Source organism: Lissotriton vulgaris, chromosome 6 (assembly GCF_964263255.1).
Source record: "Lissotriton vulgaris chromosome 6, aLisVul1.2, whole genome shotgun sequence".
Lineage (NCBI taxonomy): Eukaryota > Metazoa > Chordata > Amphibia > Caudata > Salamandridae > Lissotriton > Lissotriton vulgaris.
The window spans coordinates 1,545,615,634-1,545,630,573 of record NC_141694.1 but is presented as its reverse complement, the minus strand read 5'-3'; the positions used below and the strand labels follow the sequence as shown (position 1 = coordinate 1,545,630,573).

Here is a 14,940-nt window from a genome sequence, read left to right as displayed (position 1 = left end):
GTATCAGTTGTTACTTTGCTGGGCCGTACTTTGTGGTACATAATATCGGTTATTAGATTGGATTGCCTTTTATATTGCATGATTTTACATCTGCAGTGCATTTGGATCACAAGAAGCTTGGTAAGCATTATTTTTACCAACAAAAATTAGCAGTGAGTCGGAAAGGCCAATAGAATTATGTATCCAACAGAAAAAACAACCAAGGTATTGAAAAATAGGGAGAAGCTATCAATGTGAGCGAGTTCCCATCGGTTCACCATCGAGACCGCCCTTCATCATCTGGGATCTCTTATTCCTTTCGAAAACTGGTAGACCACAACAGACCAACAGATTTTTGATAACCAGGTCAAGGGTGTACCAAACACACTAACTCAGATGTGAACAGGGTGTGCCTAATGAGGAACTGAATAGCAGTGCTAAAAAGTGAAACTCATTAGGCACTCATTTTGTGGTAACGATTCCACGATGTCCTTCATGGACACTTAAATTATTTTCTGTTGCTGACTCCCCGGAATCAGAATTCTTGACCCTCGGAGGATAACTCCTTCCTGAGTTATGAACAGTTCATCCTTAACATTTTTGTATTTTTGATATTCACCATCATTGGTGAGCGGTCGAGTGTTGGTTCCACGACTGACATGTCACTATCATGTCTCATGGCAGTGATAATCTGGGCCACGGAAATGGCAGCTGGTGTGTTTGATTTTACAATGAAAATGACATAACCTCTGCCATCTTGGAAGGTGTACTGTAACCTTGTACAGGTACTCTGGAAAAGTAGTCAGGAGGGTTCTGATGCTACCCTGGATGATGCATAATGGTGTAATTATACTCTTGTAGCCGTAATCCCAATCGTTCACCACGAGGAGGCATTTTGGCCTTAGAATTGCCAAATATAGTCCGTGAAGCTTGATGATCGGTTACTAGTGTAAAAGGCTTTCCGTACAGTAAAATGGAATTTTTCACAAGCACATTCCACAGCTAAGCTTTCTTTTTGAGGTTGTGAGTAAGCATGTTCTGTTTAGAACAAACTTCTACTTACATATGCCGCAATATGCCTTCGAGCATTCGAGTGCCCGCTGTGCAGTGCAGGTATGGCGCCTAATCCGAATGGGCTAGCGTCAACAACAACCTCTGTATAAAGCTTCAGATTGAAGTACGCCATTTCCGTAGCATTCTCAATGGCTTGCTTAATTCTCTTGAAGTTTTTCTCACAATCATGTGACCAATTAAATGAAGCATCTTTTTTCGCCAAGTCTTTATACTGAGCACTTAAAGCAGCAAAGTCTTGTATGTATCTGGAAAAGTGACTGGCCAAGCCAAGAAATGAACACCGAAATTAAAACATCTTGTGGGGGATCAGCATTTGACGGCGCTTGTACTTAATAAGGATCTCGTGTCATATCCCCATCAGAAAATATATGGCCAAATAATTTTTGCTTTGCCTTATGGAACTCACACTTGTCAGCATTCAAAGTCAAACCTGTTTCAGCAAGTAAACAGAACACTTGCGTAAGAGCTTCGTCATGTTCTTTTTGTGTAGCTGCAAAAATCAATATGTCATTGTTGTAATTGAACACATTCATGACGACGGGCTATATGATATGTCGAATGACTTCTTGAACAGTTTGATAGTGGATGACACACCAAACAATCTTTTGTATCAAAACAGACTAACGTGTAGAAAAGGTTGTAATGTACCTGCAATCTTCTTCAAATTCTAACTGATGATAACCTTTATTTAAATCAAGGCAAGAGAAGACCTTTGCACCATTTATTGCGTTACCATGTTAGCAATGTGTGGACCTAAATATTATTCTTGTTCAATTGCCTTGTTTGCCTGACGCATGTCAAAACATATGCGTACAGCGGTAAACATCTTTTTTTACTCCACAATTTTTTTTACAACGCAAACCAATACAACGCACTCCCCATTACAACGCCCCGGTGAGTTAGAATTGTTAATTGCGTTGTAATGGACATTGTGTTGTAATGGATTGCATTGTAAAGCCCTGCGTTGTAAAAGTTTTTGTGGAATAAAAAATGCGGGGTAATTGCATGCGTTGTAAATGCATGTGGAGTAAAGTGTCATATTCGCGTACAGCTCCTTCGTTGTCCTTTTTAGGTGCTATCACTACGGGAGAAACTCATGGCGTTGGACCAGTTGAACGCTCAATAATGTCATGTTTAAGTAACGTTTCAAGTTCTTGCAAATGAAAAGCAATTTGTTTATGTCTCTGAGCAACAGGACGAACGTCCTCATTAATATGCAATTTTACTTTCATAATCTTTAGGTTTACCAAACCATAAACTAACTAAGGGAACTGACTTACAATTTCGTGGTGAGCATTCACATTGTAATTCACGGAAATCAGTCCCATATCAGTGGCTGTGCTGAGTAACCAGCACTTGATGCTGTGCCTCGAATCACATTGATGTGTGCGTGTACCTTTTTGTTTTCTTGTATTTTATTGTCGCTACAAATGGACCTTGACTTTTTAAGGATATACATTGGTTTTGATGGCGTAAGATGATGCAATGGAGGTAGTTCATTGTAGTTCTCCTTAGGCATGTTTATTGATGCACCACTGTTGATGAAGAAAGGTATCAAACAAACATTTACTTTCAGTGTAATCTTCGGACAATGTTAGAATGACTTTGGTGTGTTGGCATCACAGTCTTTAGCATCACAGTCTTTTCTTAACTGACATTTTTCTTCACAAGCGGCCAGCCCAACATGCGCATGCTTTTCTGAGGTAGACATCGACATGGCACAATCATTTTCATCACATTCATTTGATACTGATACAGAAGAACTGTTTGACAATGATTTAGATGACGATCAACTTCGTTCATTGTTGATTTGTCTTAACTGATGTCGCCGGTTGGCTTATATATCCTTGTGTGGAGTCTCTTTGGTAGTGTGCCTATTGTGTTGCTGCTGTGGGTGTGTTGCGCAAACGCTTTACACATTGCCTCTCTCTGGGATAAGCCTGACTGCTCGTGCCAAGCTACCAAGGGGGTGAGGAGGGGTTATGTTCGGCGTGTAACTCCCTTGCCCTGACTAGAGTGGTGGTTTCTTCCTGGCTTAGGAAAAGGCCCTAGCCAACCAGAAATCCCATTTCTAACGACGAGCATCGAATGTTGATTCTGGAATGTTCTGCCAACCATTTTGCCTTGTTCTGTGACGCACTACCTTTTTCCTTTGCTTTACAAACTGTCACAAAATGGTTCTCCGTTCCACAGTCTTTGCATATCTGTCAAAGAGAGGGACATTTTCCTTCCTGTGGAAACGAAAATCCACATAAAATACGCAACCTATTTTTACAGGTAGTCATCACTTTGTGTTCTTCGGTGTTTTGTTTTGGCTTACTTTTCACACTTATGATGGGTTCATTCTGGGCCGCTCCGGCATCCATATCAGTAGCCTGTCTATTTGCACACTCTTCAGTTCTGGTAGCCATTAATATTAAATACAGAGTAAGAGTTTCTCTAAGAGTTTCTTTCAGCACTCATCACCTAAATGTATCTGACAAGCATCCATCAATATTTTGCTTTGTGGCAGCACTGTAACCATTTCTGGGACTGGTTGATATTGAGGGTGGAGCTCCCTCCAGCTCCCTTGGCTGTTCATCTCGAATCGGTTTATGTGTGTCATCTGTAAGGCCTTGAGATGTGATGACATCTGGATCATCCTTGATGACTTTTTGAAAGACAGCCTTGGTGTTTGCTTCCATTGGAAAAGGAGCGTTTCACTATTCCAAAGATATTGGAGTCTTTGGTGATTGTCGCATCCCTTTCAAACACAACCCCTGTGCTTGGTCTGGGTTACGGCACCTAGTACTGAAGTCGTACCAGCTCACTTTACTCAAGTTCTGGGGAGTAAATAGATGTTTTATTCTTTGGCATTTATTTGCACGCACTTTGTCTTGACCAGTTTCAGATTATAATGTTGTCTTGCAATTTTTTATTTTTATTATTTTGCTAGCTTTAGCTCTTGAGGCACAGCCGGGAGCAGGGACAAACAGCTCACTTTAATTTGCACTTTACACTGTACTATTGCTTTTAAAATCGCCGTTTCTGTTCATTCCTCGCCACTCAGCAGACTGCTTGCCGACGTGGGCAAGGTTCTCCTAGCTGCCGCGACGTGATTGGCCTGTCGCCAGGACACGCCCACTAGCGTAGCCACGCCCCCTTCAACACAAAACGCGCGCTGATTACAAGCGCAGCGTTTTGCTAGCTTTAGCTCTTGAGGCACAGCCGGGAGCAGGGACAAACAGCTCACTTTAATTTGCACTTTACACTGTACTATTGCTTTTAAAATCGCCGTTTCTGTTCATCCCTCGCCACTCAGCAGACTGCTTGCCGACGTGGGCAAGGTTCTCCTAGCTGCCGCGACGTGATTGGCCTGTCGCCAGGACAGGCCCACTAGCGTAGCCACGCCCCCTTCAACACAAAACGCGCGCTGACCACAAGCGCAGCGTTTTGCTAGCTTTAGCTCTTGAGGCACAGCCGGGAGCAGGGACAAACAGCTCACTTTAATTTGCACTTTACACTGTACTATTGCTTTTAAAATCGCTGTTTCTGTTCATCCCTCGCAGACTGCTTGCCGACGTGGGCAAGGTTCTCCTAGCTGCCGCGACGTGATTGGCCTGTCGCCAGGACACGCCCACTAGTGTAGCCACGCCCCCTTCAACACAAAACGCGCGCTGACCACAAGCGCAGCGTTTTGCTAGCTTTAGCTCTTGAGGCACAGCCGGGAGCAGGGACAAACAGCTCACTTTAATTTGCACTTTACACTGTACTATTGCTTTTAAAATCGCCGTTTCTGTTCATCCCTCGCCACTCAGCAGACTGCTTGCTGACGTGGGCAAGGTTCTCCTAGCTGCCGCGACGTGATTGGCCTGTCGCCAGGACACGCCCACTAGCGTAGCCACGCTCCCCTTCGAACCCCTCCCCTCCTCTGCTACAAAGCATGAGCCCCTACCGGAAGCGCAGCGGACGAGCGCAGCGGGCGCCACGATTGCGCGCCGAAGCCGCGCCTAAGCCAAGCCCGTCTGCGACCGGACACGGCCCAGGGCCACGAACCCTGGCCCCTCAGTGTGTTATTCTTCCCAACAACTCAGACAGCTTAACCCTGGCTACGCCTGTCAACATTGTATCACTTTGCCCCTTTCTACTGCTGTGGGTATTACCCCCGCCCCTTGTCCTTAGTGCCAATACCAACTTCCGCCTCCCTGTCTGTCAGACTCGTCAGTTACTGACGCCCCCACTAACATATGCTCTCAGGATATGAATATCACTTCCTTTCATGGCTGCCGAGCAGCGCTCATTAATACGCGCTCCCTTCCATGCCATAGCTTATTTATTAGTGAGTTTATCATTGCTCACGATCTTGACTTCCTTTTTGCCACTGAAACCTGGGGAGATGCGGGCTCAGGACCGGACTTTTGCCAGGCAACCCCTGATGGTTACAGTGTTGCGAGACATGACAGACAAATAGGAAGAGTTGGAGGACTCGCTATCATTTATAAGAATCAGTACCGCACTACGTTTGACCCCATTCAATCCTCTAACTGTGAAGCAGCAACCTTTGCTATTAACATTAATTGTAAACAAACCTTCAAAGGTATTTTGTTATACCGACCTCCTGGATCTCGGAACTCCTTTCTTGGTTCCCTCTCTGAGCTTAATGACCATATTATAGGCTCGACTGATTACACGATATTGGGAGATTTTAACTTCCCTTTGGAGGAACAGGGAAACCACGACACCATTCAACTCACTGCTGATTTCCTAACCCTAGGACTTCAACAATTGGTAAAAGGAATTACTCACCAGGCGGGACACACATTAGATGGTTTGTTCACTAACAACCCTCTTATCTCTGTTCTAGATATCCTGCCCCTTACATGGACTGATCACAGGGCCATTATCTTCGGTATATATACTCGACCGGTTAATCTTCCCCCTCCCAGGCCACCCAGTAGGGTAGGAATCCGTGCTTGGAAGAATGCTGATATCCCTCAGATGGTCGATATCCTGACACTATCCTCCCCTATAAGAGGACCCAACCCTGTCCCCTCAGCCTCCGATTTCCAAGATTGGATTAAGAACGCTGCCGATCAGGTAGCCCCGGAGAAGTCTATTCGACCTAACAGAAGATCCCCGTCGGCGGTGTGGTACACAGAAGAACTTAGGCTTCACCAACAACATTGTAGGAACCTAGAAAGGCGCTGGAGGAAATCCTATTGCCCCATAGCTAAGCAATCCTACAAAGATGCCTTGACAATTTATAAAAAGGCTATCACTGCTCGAAAAAGGACCTTTTTCTCGACCCAAGTAGATAATGCCAGGAACTCTGCTAGAGAACTGTTCTCAGTGGTCACCTCCTTGTCCACTCCTTCCTCGGGTCTTGGAGCTGAACCTTCCCAGCCTTTCTGTAACGCGCTGTCCACCTTTTTCATCACTAAAGTGGCAGATATCTACGCATCTTTTGCTGGGGATGTAGGGACAAGATTTACTGTTGGCAGTAAGGAGGTACCTGTCATGGACCATGATCCCTTCTCTTCGTTCGTCTCCACCACACAAGACCAAATTAGCAGACTCATTTCCATCACCAAGTCTGGCTCCCCCTTGGACCCCTGCCCCCCCTCAGTGATGGCCAATTTAAGTGAGGTGATTTCTCGCCCACTTATGGAAATCTGTAACACCGCATTTCAAACTGGCCACTATCCGGCCCCGTGGAAGAAGGCAGTGATTAAGCCTCTTTTGAAAAAGCCCTCCCTGGATCCCACTGCGCTGGCCAGTTACAGACCCATTGCGTGTCTCCCCTTTCCTGCCAAAATATGCGAAGCACTGAAGAATAAACAACTCTCAGAGTTCGTCGATACTCACCAACTTTTAGACGAAACGCAGTTTGGCTTCAGGAAAGGGCATGGTACCGAGACCGCTCTAATAAAAGCCTCAGATGAGATCAGGGCCATTATGGACCAGGGAGGTGTGGCCATTCTGATTCTTCTGGACCTGTCCGCAGCATTTGACACGGTCGACCATGCTATTCTGGTCGACCGTGTCACAGCTCTGGGGATAAACGGCACGGCCAGAGATCTCATTTCATCTTTTCTGGCCGACCGCACCCAGACAGTCAAGTTGGGTAATTTCTACTCTCCCGTCTCTGCACTACCTTGTGGAGTTCCACAGGGCTCCTCGCTAAGTCCCACGTTATTTAACATCTACGTAGCGGACTTAGCGAGGGTAATAAAGGCCCATGGGGTGCGATTGACATCCTATGCAGACGACACCCAACTGGTGCTGGCGATCCATAAGGACGGCCCAGTGGTGGTAGCCAATTTCCAGGAGGCCATGCTCGATGTCAGTACTTGGATGTCCTCCAACTGCCTGAGGCTTAACTCGGACAAAACCGAGGTTATGACCTTTGGCAATCTCTCCCCTGAATGGTCCTCCATTTGGTGGCCCAACCAGCTGGGCTCTTCACCGGTCCCAGTGGAAAAGGCGAGAAACCTGGGAGTTATTTTTGACAGCAAGCTGACATTCAACCTTCACGTCAACAAGGTTGTGTCATCTGCCTTCTTTACTCTAAAGAAAATTAAGAAATTGCTGCCTTACCTCCCTATCTCAGCTGGGAAGACCCTAGTTACCACCCTGGTGTTTTCCAAAATTGATTACGGAAATGCCCTATTTCTCAACTCTCAGAAACTCGTTCTGTCTAAGCTACAGTCTATACAGAACGCGGCTGCTAGAATTCTTTTAGACATTCCCCGCCGCCAGCCTACTACTCTCGCCATTCGCCAGCTTCATTGGCTCAGAGTAGAAAGCCGTATTAAATTCAAGGCCCTCTGCATTGCCTATAAGGCAGTGCATGGCGTCGGACCCAAGTTTCTGACCGAGGCATTTCAGATGTACACCCCTAAAAGGCTGCTGAGATCTGCCAACACCTGCCTCCTACCAGTACCCCGCACAAGAACAGCAACTTGGGGAGACAGACGTTTTCTGGTTGCTACGCCAAAGCTCTGGAATCTTCTGCCACTTACTATCAAAAACGCCCCCAACTTGATGAGCTTTCGCAGGCTCTTAAAGACATGGCTGTTTAACCAGTGAATTCTGTTGTTCCGGTTCCCGCTAGCCCACACATGCGCCGAGACACCTTCGGGTATTTGTTTGCGCAATAAAAATTCCATAAATAAATAAAATAAAATAAATAGCTGCTCCTTGAAAACCTAATTGTATCTACCTTCAGCGTTAACGCTCTGGATTCCGGATGACTGTATATTGCATTGCTGTGCGGTAACTTTATGTACGTCTGACCAGCAGGTCCTCGGTCACCGATATGAAGATTTCTTTGCATTGCTTTCGTTGTTTTCAAATTCTTTACAGCGACTGGAGTTTTGCCTTGACTCCGCATGTGTTAAGCGTTGAATCTGTACTTCGAGCTCAACACACGTGGTACACACGAGCAGTTTGCTTCAACCACAGTAAACTCTCTGGGAAAGTACTGTTGAGCTTCAGGTTACTTATCCCCTAACTCGTCATAAGTTGTAGTGTCTTCCCCAGCATGGGTATCCGCCAATGACTACGCCAAACACAAAGCTTAGTTTTACTCGTCTTTATTCGTCTGTGTGTAACTTTGCACTCAACATTCTAAACCAGCCTTCAGTGCATTCCGCTCTAACAGTTACTTCACAGTTCTGTGGAGTCCATCTGGAGCCAAAAGGGTTCCATCATTTCTAACTCGCAAGATACTACATCACCAAATGGTGCCCAGCTTCTTTTGCTAACCCGCTTAATGGACTTTTACAATGGTTCTATTATTGAAAACCAATAGTCCATGATAAAATGGTCAACATGAGCGATTTTTTGGCTCATCGCAGAAACATGTTGGTTTTCAATAATAGAACCATTGTAAAAGTCCTTTGTTCACCTATTTTAATCAATGCGAGTTGGACTCTTAATAAAGTTGTTGATAGTCACAACTCGACATTTTTTTAATTTTTGCACATTCTCACACTTGTTTGGTTAGCACTACTCAACACACAGTAAACCCGCTCCGCTGTAAGCAGGCGTAGTAGCACATTGGGAGGACATTCGGTCCTTCCAGTAAGAACCCAATGATGAAGCATGTCACTACCAGGTGGTGAGTGAGGGTTCTTTTTACCAACTAACTGTGTGTTGTTCAATCCACTGGGTTTAGTTCCTTGTTTAGCTATTTTGATTGAGTACCTTCGGGCACTCAATTACATTGCTCTTTTGTTGTTATTACGATGAAATTTGGTTAACAAGTGAAAACAAGAAAAATTGAAGAAGATGTATTGTCTAATTGTGGTATTTCTCTGAAGCTTTTTAGTTGGAGACGGAGCATACAGATGGGCAGTGGATCATGGAGTACCACCTTGTTCTCCAGACATCATGGCTACCAGTGAGTAATTTGTCAAAACAAACTCTAATACATTTTGTAATATTTCGTTTTTCTATACAGAACTATCTTCATGCATGCAACATTTCTAGAGATAACTGTTTTTTAATGTTGGGATCTCTGAAATCAAAGGTAGGAGAAGCTACGTGCCCAAACTGTATCTGTACTCCACCTTTAGCAAATATTTTAAGTATATAGGGCCAGATGCATCAAGTGAAATGCGCTCGCAAAAGGGCCAGATTCTCAGAATCTGGCCCTTTGCGAGTGCAATTTTTGCATTTGGGATGCATCATCCCAAATGCAAAAATCGCAAATTGAGAATTCGCAAAATTGCGATTGTTTGCATTTAAAGAATCTCAAATTGAGATTCCTTAAATGCAATGCATGAAAGTATCAAAAATAGCGAATTCGCTAATAGGGCACGCAAATTACCACGAAGTACAACTTCATGGTAATTTGCAAACACTTTGAAAAATGCACTTTTGTGCATTTTTCAAAGTTTCATGTTGCGCACACACATGCCCTAAGGGCATGTGTGTGCGCAACATATGTGCACAGTTCACATTCAGGGGTGTAACAGGGTGTCCTTTGGACACCCCTGCACCCTTGAACTCGCAATCTCAATTTGCGAATCGCTAATTGCGATTCGCAAATTGAGATTGTCTTCCCATTCATTCCTATGGGCCTCTAGGCCCATAGGAATTAATGGGGAGGTATTCATTAATTGCGACTCGCAATTTGCGAGTCGCAATTAAGGAATTCTAAGGAATCGCTATTTTTATAGTGATTGCTTGATGCATTCCATTTTGCTATTCCTTATTAGCGATTCCTTATTTTTCGCTAATAAGGAATCGCAAAATGGATGCTTGATGCATCTGGCCCATAGTGTTTTCTAAATGTAGCAAACATATGATTAATAGGTGTATTTTGGAATACAACTGATCATCATTATCAAATACCGTTAGACACAACAGTTTCTTTATTTAATAGTTTAACTTTCCTCCAGTCCGATTCATAGAAGCAAGATGTTCGAGGCATATGGGCTGCAGATGGTACATTATGAATAGATCGCCATCTGGTGTTGGGCTCGGATGATTGCACTTTGTTTTTCTCTTGGAGAGTCTTTTGTATCTTGGTGACTCCTCCCTTGGTTGGTAGTGCGCATGGGCATCGGCTCCATCCTTAGATTGTTTTTTTCTGCCATCGGGTTCGGATGAGGATCGAGACGCTCCAGATCAACTTCAGAAGAAAGTGATTTATCGGCGCGTATTCCCTTTCCAATTCGACGGTATTGTTATCGAACGCGTTCATTTCCATTCCGACGCGTTGCAAATTCAAAATCGAAGAGAAAAACTTGGATCTACGTCGAAGAACAGGAGGCCTTTCTCGACGCAGTCAAGCCCGGAGTCCATGGAAAGGACTCCATTCAAAAAATGTCCAACGTGTGGTGCTAAGTTCCCACACAAGGACCTACACGAGGTGTGCAACCTCTGTCTATCGCCTGAACACGAATCCAGGGACTGCGAAGCCTGTGCAGCATTCTCCTCCAAGCTAACGATTAGAAATCGTAGAGCTCGAAGACACGAGGTTTCCAGAATGCAGGCGGAAGCGATCCCGGAGCTGTTCGGAGACGAGCAAATCGAGGAAGAAGAGGACCACTCGGGGTCAAAGGGGACCAGTCGGAGGTTGAAGAACTCATCGAGCAACAAACCGTGAGTGACGACGTCCCCTTACCGAAAAACCGACCTCGTGCGGTAACGACCCCGCCCTCGGGCCCGGTCAAACCGCAGAAAAAAGTTTCCGACGCCCCGCCCTCGGGCCCGGCAACAAAACCGAAACTGAAACCGAAACACTCGGACTCCCACCATGTCGGATCCGAGAAAAGGGCGACATCGACTTCGGCACCGAGGCTACATACAAGGGAAAGCTCGGTATCGAAACATTCCATGTCGAAACATAAATATGATTTATCGCCCAAGATACACTCGATACCCAGAAAGTCGGAATCGAGCAGACATTCGGTGTCGAAAACAACAAGATCTGACGATCGAAAACAAAAGCACCTCTCGGAACCAGGATCTTCGGTACCGATTCAGGAGCAACAGACAGATCCCAAACAAAAGATCTTGTTTATTGATCCACAAACTGGGAAAGTGGTCACGAAGAAGAGAAAGAGTTAACAGTCAGAAGATAAACCTCTTCCTTCAAAAAAGAGAACAATGGGGACAAATATAACTCCTCCTGCTTCTCCTCGACCTAGAGTCACACCCTCTTCTCCTATTCCTCACAATAGGCCAAATATTCCTACACCTTCCACACCAAGACCAGCTACACCTCAGTCAGATGTAGACAGTGATCTAGGGGAGGGAGAACCTCAAGGGGATGACGAAACTATCCCAGATGAGGAGGACCCATGGGAAAATTATGATGTAGGGTCAGATGAGGACAACGACCCAGAACTATATCCCTCAAAGCCTTCACCACCTGATGATAACACAGGTTTTGTGCAGCTCATTAATAGGGCAGCAAAATATCACAAACTAGATATGCATACAGAACCTCAAATAGAGGATTTCTTGTTAGAGACTCTACCTAATGCACAGAGAACATCAGGTACTCTTCCTATGTTGAAGGGTCTTCTTAGTCACACAGAGGAAATATTCGAAAACCCAGTGAGAGCCAGGGTGTTAAACCCGAGAATTGATAAAAAATACAAAGCGGCTCCAAAGGACCCAATATTTATTAAAGGGCATGTACCTCTAGACTCGCTGGTGGTCTCAAACGCTCGTAAAAGAGCAAACTCATTATCTACAGGAGAGGCTCCTCCACCAGATAAAGAGTCAAAGTTAATAGATGCATCAGGCAAAAGAGTAGCATCACAGGCAGCGAATAGCTGGCGTATAGCCAATACACAAGCACTACTCGCACGTTACGACAGGGCACATTATGATGAGTTAGAAAAACTTCTCACACATCTCCCAAAAGAACATCAGAAAAAGGCAGATCAATTAATACAGGAAGGTAAAATAATAACCAATACTTCCATTAAGTGTGCATTAGACGCAGCAGACACTGCAGCAAGATCTATTAACACCAGTGTCATGCTAAGAAGGCATGCATGGCTTAGAATCTCAGGATTCAAACAAGAAGTACAAACAGCCCTACTGAACAAACCATTTGATCAGAAGACATTGTTTGGGTCAAGCACAGACGAGACATTAGAAAAAATGAAGAAAGATACGGAAACGGCTAAGTCAATGGGAGCATTGCAACAGCCAACACACAGAGGTTCCTTTCGTAGATCCACCTATAGAGGGGGCTCAAAGAACACAGGAACGAATCAGCAATCCACATCTTTCACACCAACATCACCCAGAGGTAATTCAAGAGGCAGTTACAGAGGTAACAACAATAAGGGTAGAGGCTGCGGAAATAATAACAACCGCAACGCCTCAACACCAAAACAGTGACTTCATAGAACTCCCTCCAGACCACATAACACCGGTCGGGGGACGTCTATCACAGTTCCTACCTGTCTGGGAAAACATCACATCAGACAAGTGGGTGAGACAAATTATCCAACATGGTTATTGCCTAGAACTCACAGCTACCCCACCAAACATCCCCCCCAAACAGCGTCCAATGAGTCAAGATCATCTGACATTGTTAAGAGAAGAAGTTCTAGCACTTCTACAAAAGCATGCAATAGAGAAGGTCCCAAAAGATCAACAAGGAACAGGAGTATACTCTCTATACTTCCTGATCCCCAAAAAGGACGGGTCCCTAAGACCAATATTAGACCTCAGACCTCTCAATGCTTACATAAATTCGGAGCATTTCCACATGGTCACGCTCCAACAAGTACTCCCTTTACTGAAGAAAGGGGACTTTCTTTCTACACTGGATCTAAAAGACGCTTACTTTCATATCCCAATTCACAAAGCCCACAGGAAATACCTAAGGTTTGTGTTAGAAGGACAACACTATCAGTTCAAAGTCCTTCCGTTCGGTGTCACAACAGCACCAAGAGTTTTCACAAAATGTCTAGCTGTGGTGGCAGCACACCTAAGAAGACAACAAATACATGTCTTCCCATACTTGGACGATTGGCTAATAAAGGCCAAGTCAAAAGAAGAATGTCTTCACAACACACAGAAGACAATTCAATTGCTGCACCACCTAGGGTTCACGGTGAACTACAAAAAATCACACCTGCAACCAAACCAGATTCAGCAATACCTGGGGGCTACAGTAGACACAGAAAAGGCAATAGCATACCCCAACCCAATCAGAGTACAGACAATGGTCGGGTTAATACAAAGATTTCAACCACAACACTCACTACCAGCACGAGTGTTTATGCAACTATTAGGCATGATGTCCTCCTGCATACTGCTAATAACACATGCCAGACTACAAATGCGCCCACTACAAGAGTGTCTAGCGACACAGTGGAATCAGGCTCAAGGTCAGATTACAGATCTGGTGTTGGTAAACGACCGGACGTATCGCTCTCTGAAGTGGTGGAACACAGAAAACATTTCCAAGGGACGGTCGTTCCTAGAGCCAATTCCACAAGTGATAATAACAGCGGACGCATCGCTCTCCGGATGGGGAGCGCATATGGACAGATACACAGTGCAGGGGAAGTGGAGTGTGCAGCAAAAGAAACTGCACATCAACTACCTAGAACTATTAGCAATATTTCTAGCACTAAAAGCTTTCCAAATGCAAATAACAGGCAAAGCAGTCCTGATCAGAACAGACAACATGACTGCAATGTATTATATTCAAAAACAGGGGGGGACACACTCTCTCCAACTGTCCAGACTAGCACAGGACATATGGAGATGGGCCATTCCTCAAAAGATCTACCTGTTAGCGGAACACCTACCAGGAGTTCAAAATCAGATAGCAGACATCCTAAGCAGACAGTCAGAACAAGTACACGAATGGGAGCTGCACGACCAAATACTGCAGCCATTCTTCCAAAAATGGGGGCAACCAGAGATAGATCTGTTTGCCAATCATCAGAACGCAAAATGCAAAAACTTCGCATCCAGGTACCCACACCAACGGTCCCAGGGCAATGCACTGTGGATAAATTGGTCCAACAAATTTGCTTACGCGTTCCCTCCTCTACCACTAATTCCATTACTGGTTCGGAAACTGCAGCAACACTCAATGACAATGATACTAGTGGCACCCACGTGGGCAAGACAGCCGTGGTTCACCACGCTGCTACAACTCTCACAAGTACCACATCAAAAGCTAAGATTATTACCCATGCATCTTACACAGAACCATGGAGAAATAATGCACCCAGATCCCAAACAACTGAACCTAGCGATCTGGCTCCTGAGGTCATAGAGTTTGGGTATTTAGATTTACCACCAGAATGTATGGAAATCATTAAACAAGCAAGACGTCCTACCACCAGAGCATGCTATGCAGCAAAATGGAAGAGGTTTGCTATACACTGTAACAGTAAGCACATCAACCCTCTG

At 44.9% G+C, this 14,940-nt stretch overlaps 1 protein-coding gene across 2 annotated transcripts in view; it reads left to right on the top strand.

Annotated features, from left to right (window-relative positions):
- TASP1 (taspase 1) overlaps window positions 1-14,940 on the top strand; it is an 834,089-nt gene that overhangs the window by 365,672 nt on the left and 453,477 nt on the right. For both annotated transcript variants that reach the window (XM_086927723.1, XM_086927724.1), the window contains exon 7: window positions 9,357-9,436. In XM_086927723.1, the coding sequence (XP_086783849.1) occupies window positions 9,357-9,436 (80 nt within the window). The remainder of the gene's footprint in view (window positions 1-9,356; window positions 9,437-14,940) is intronic.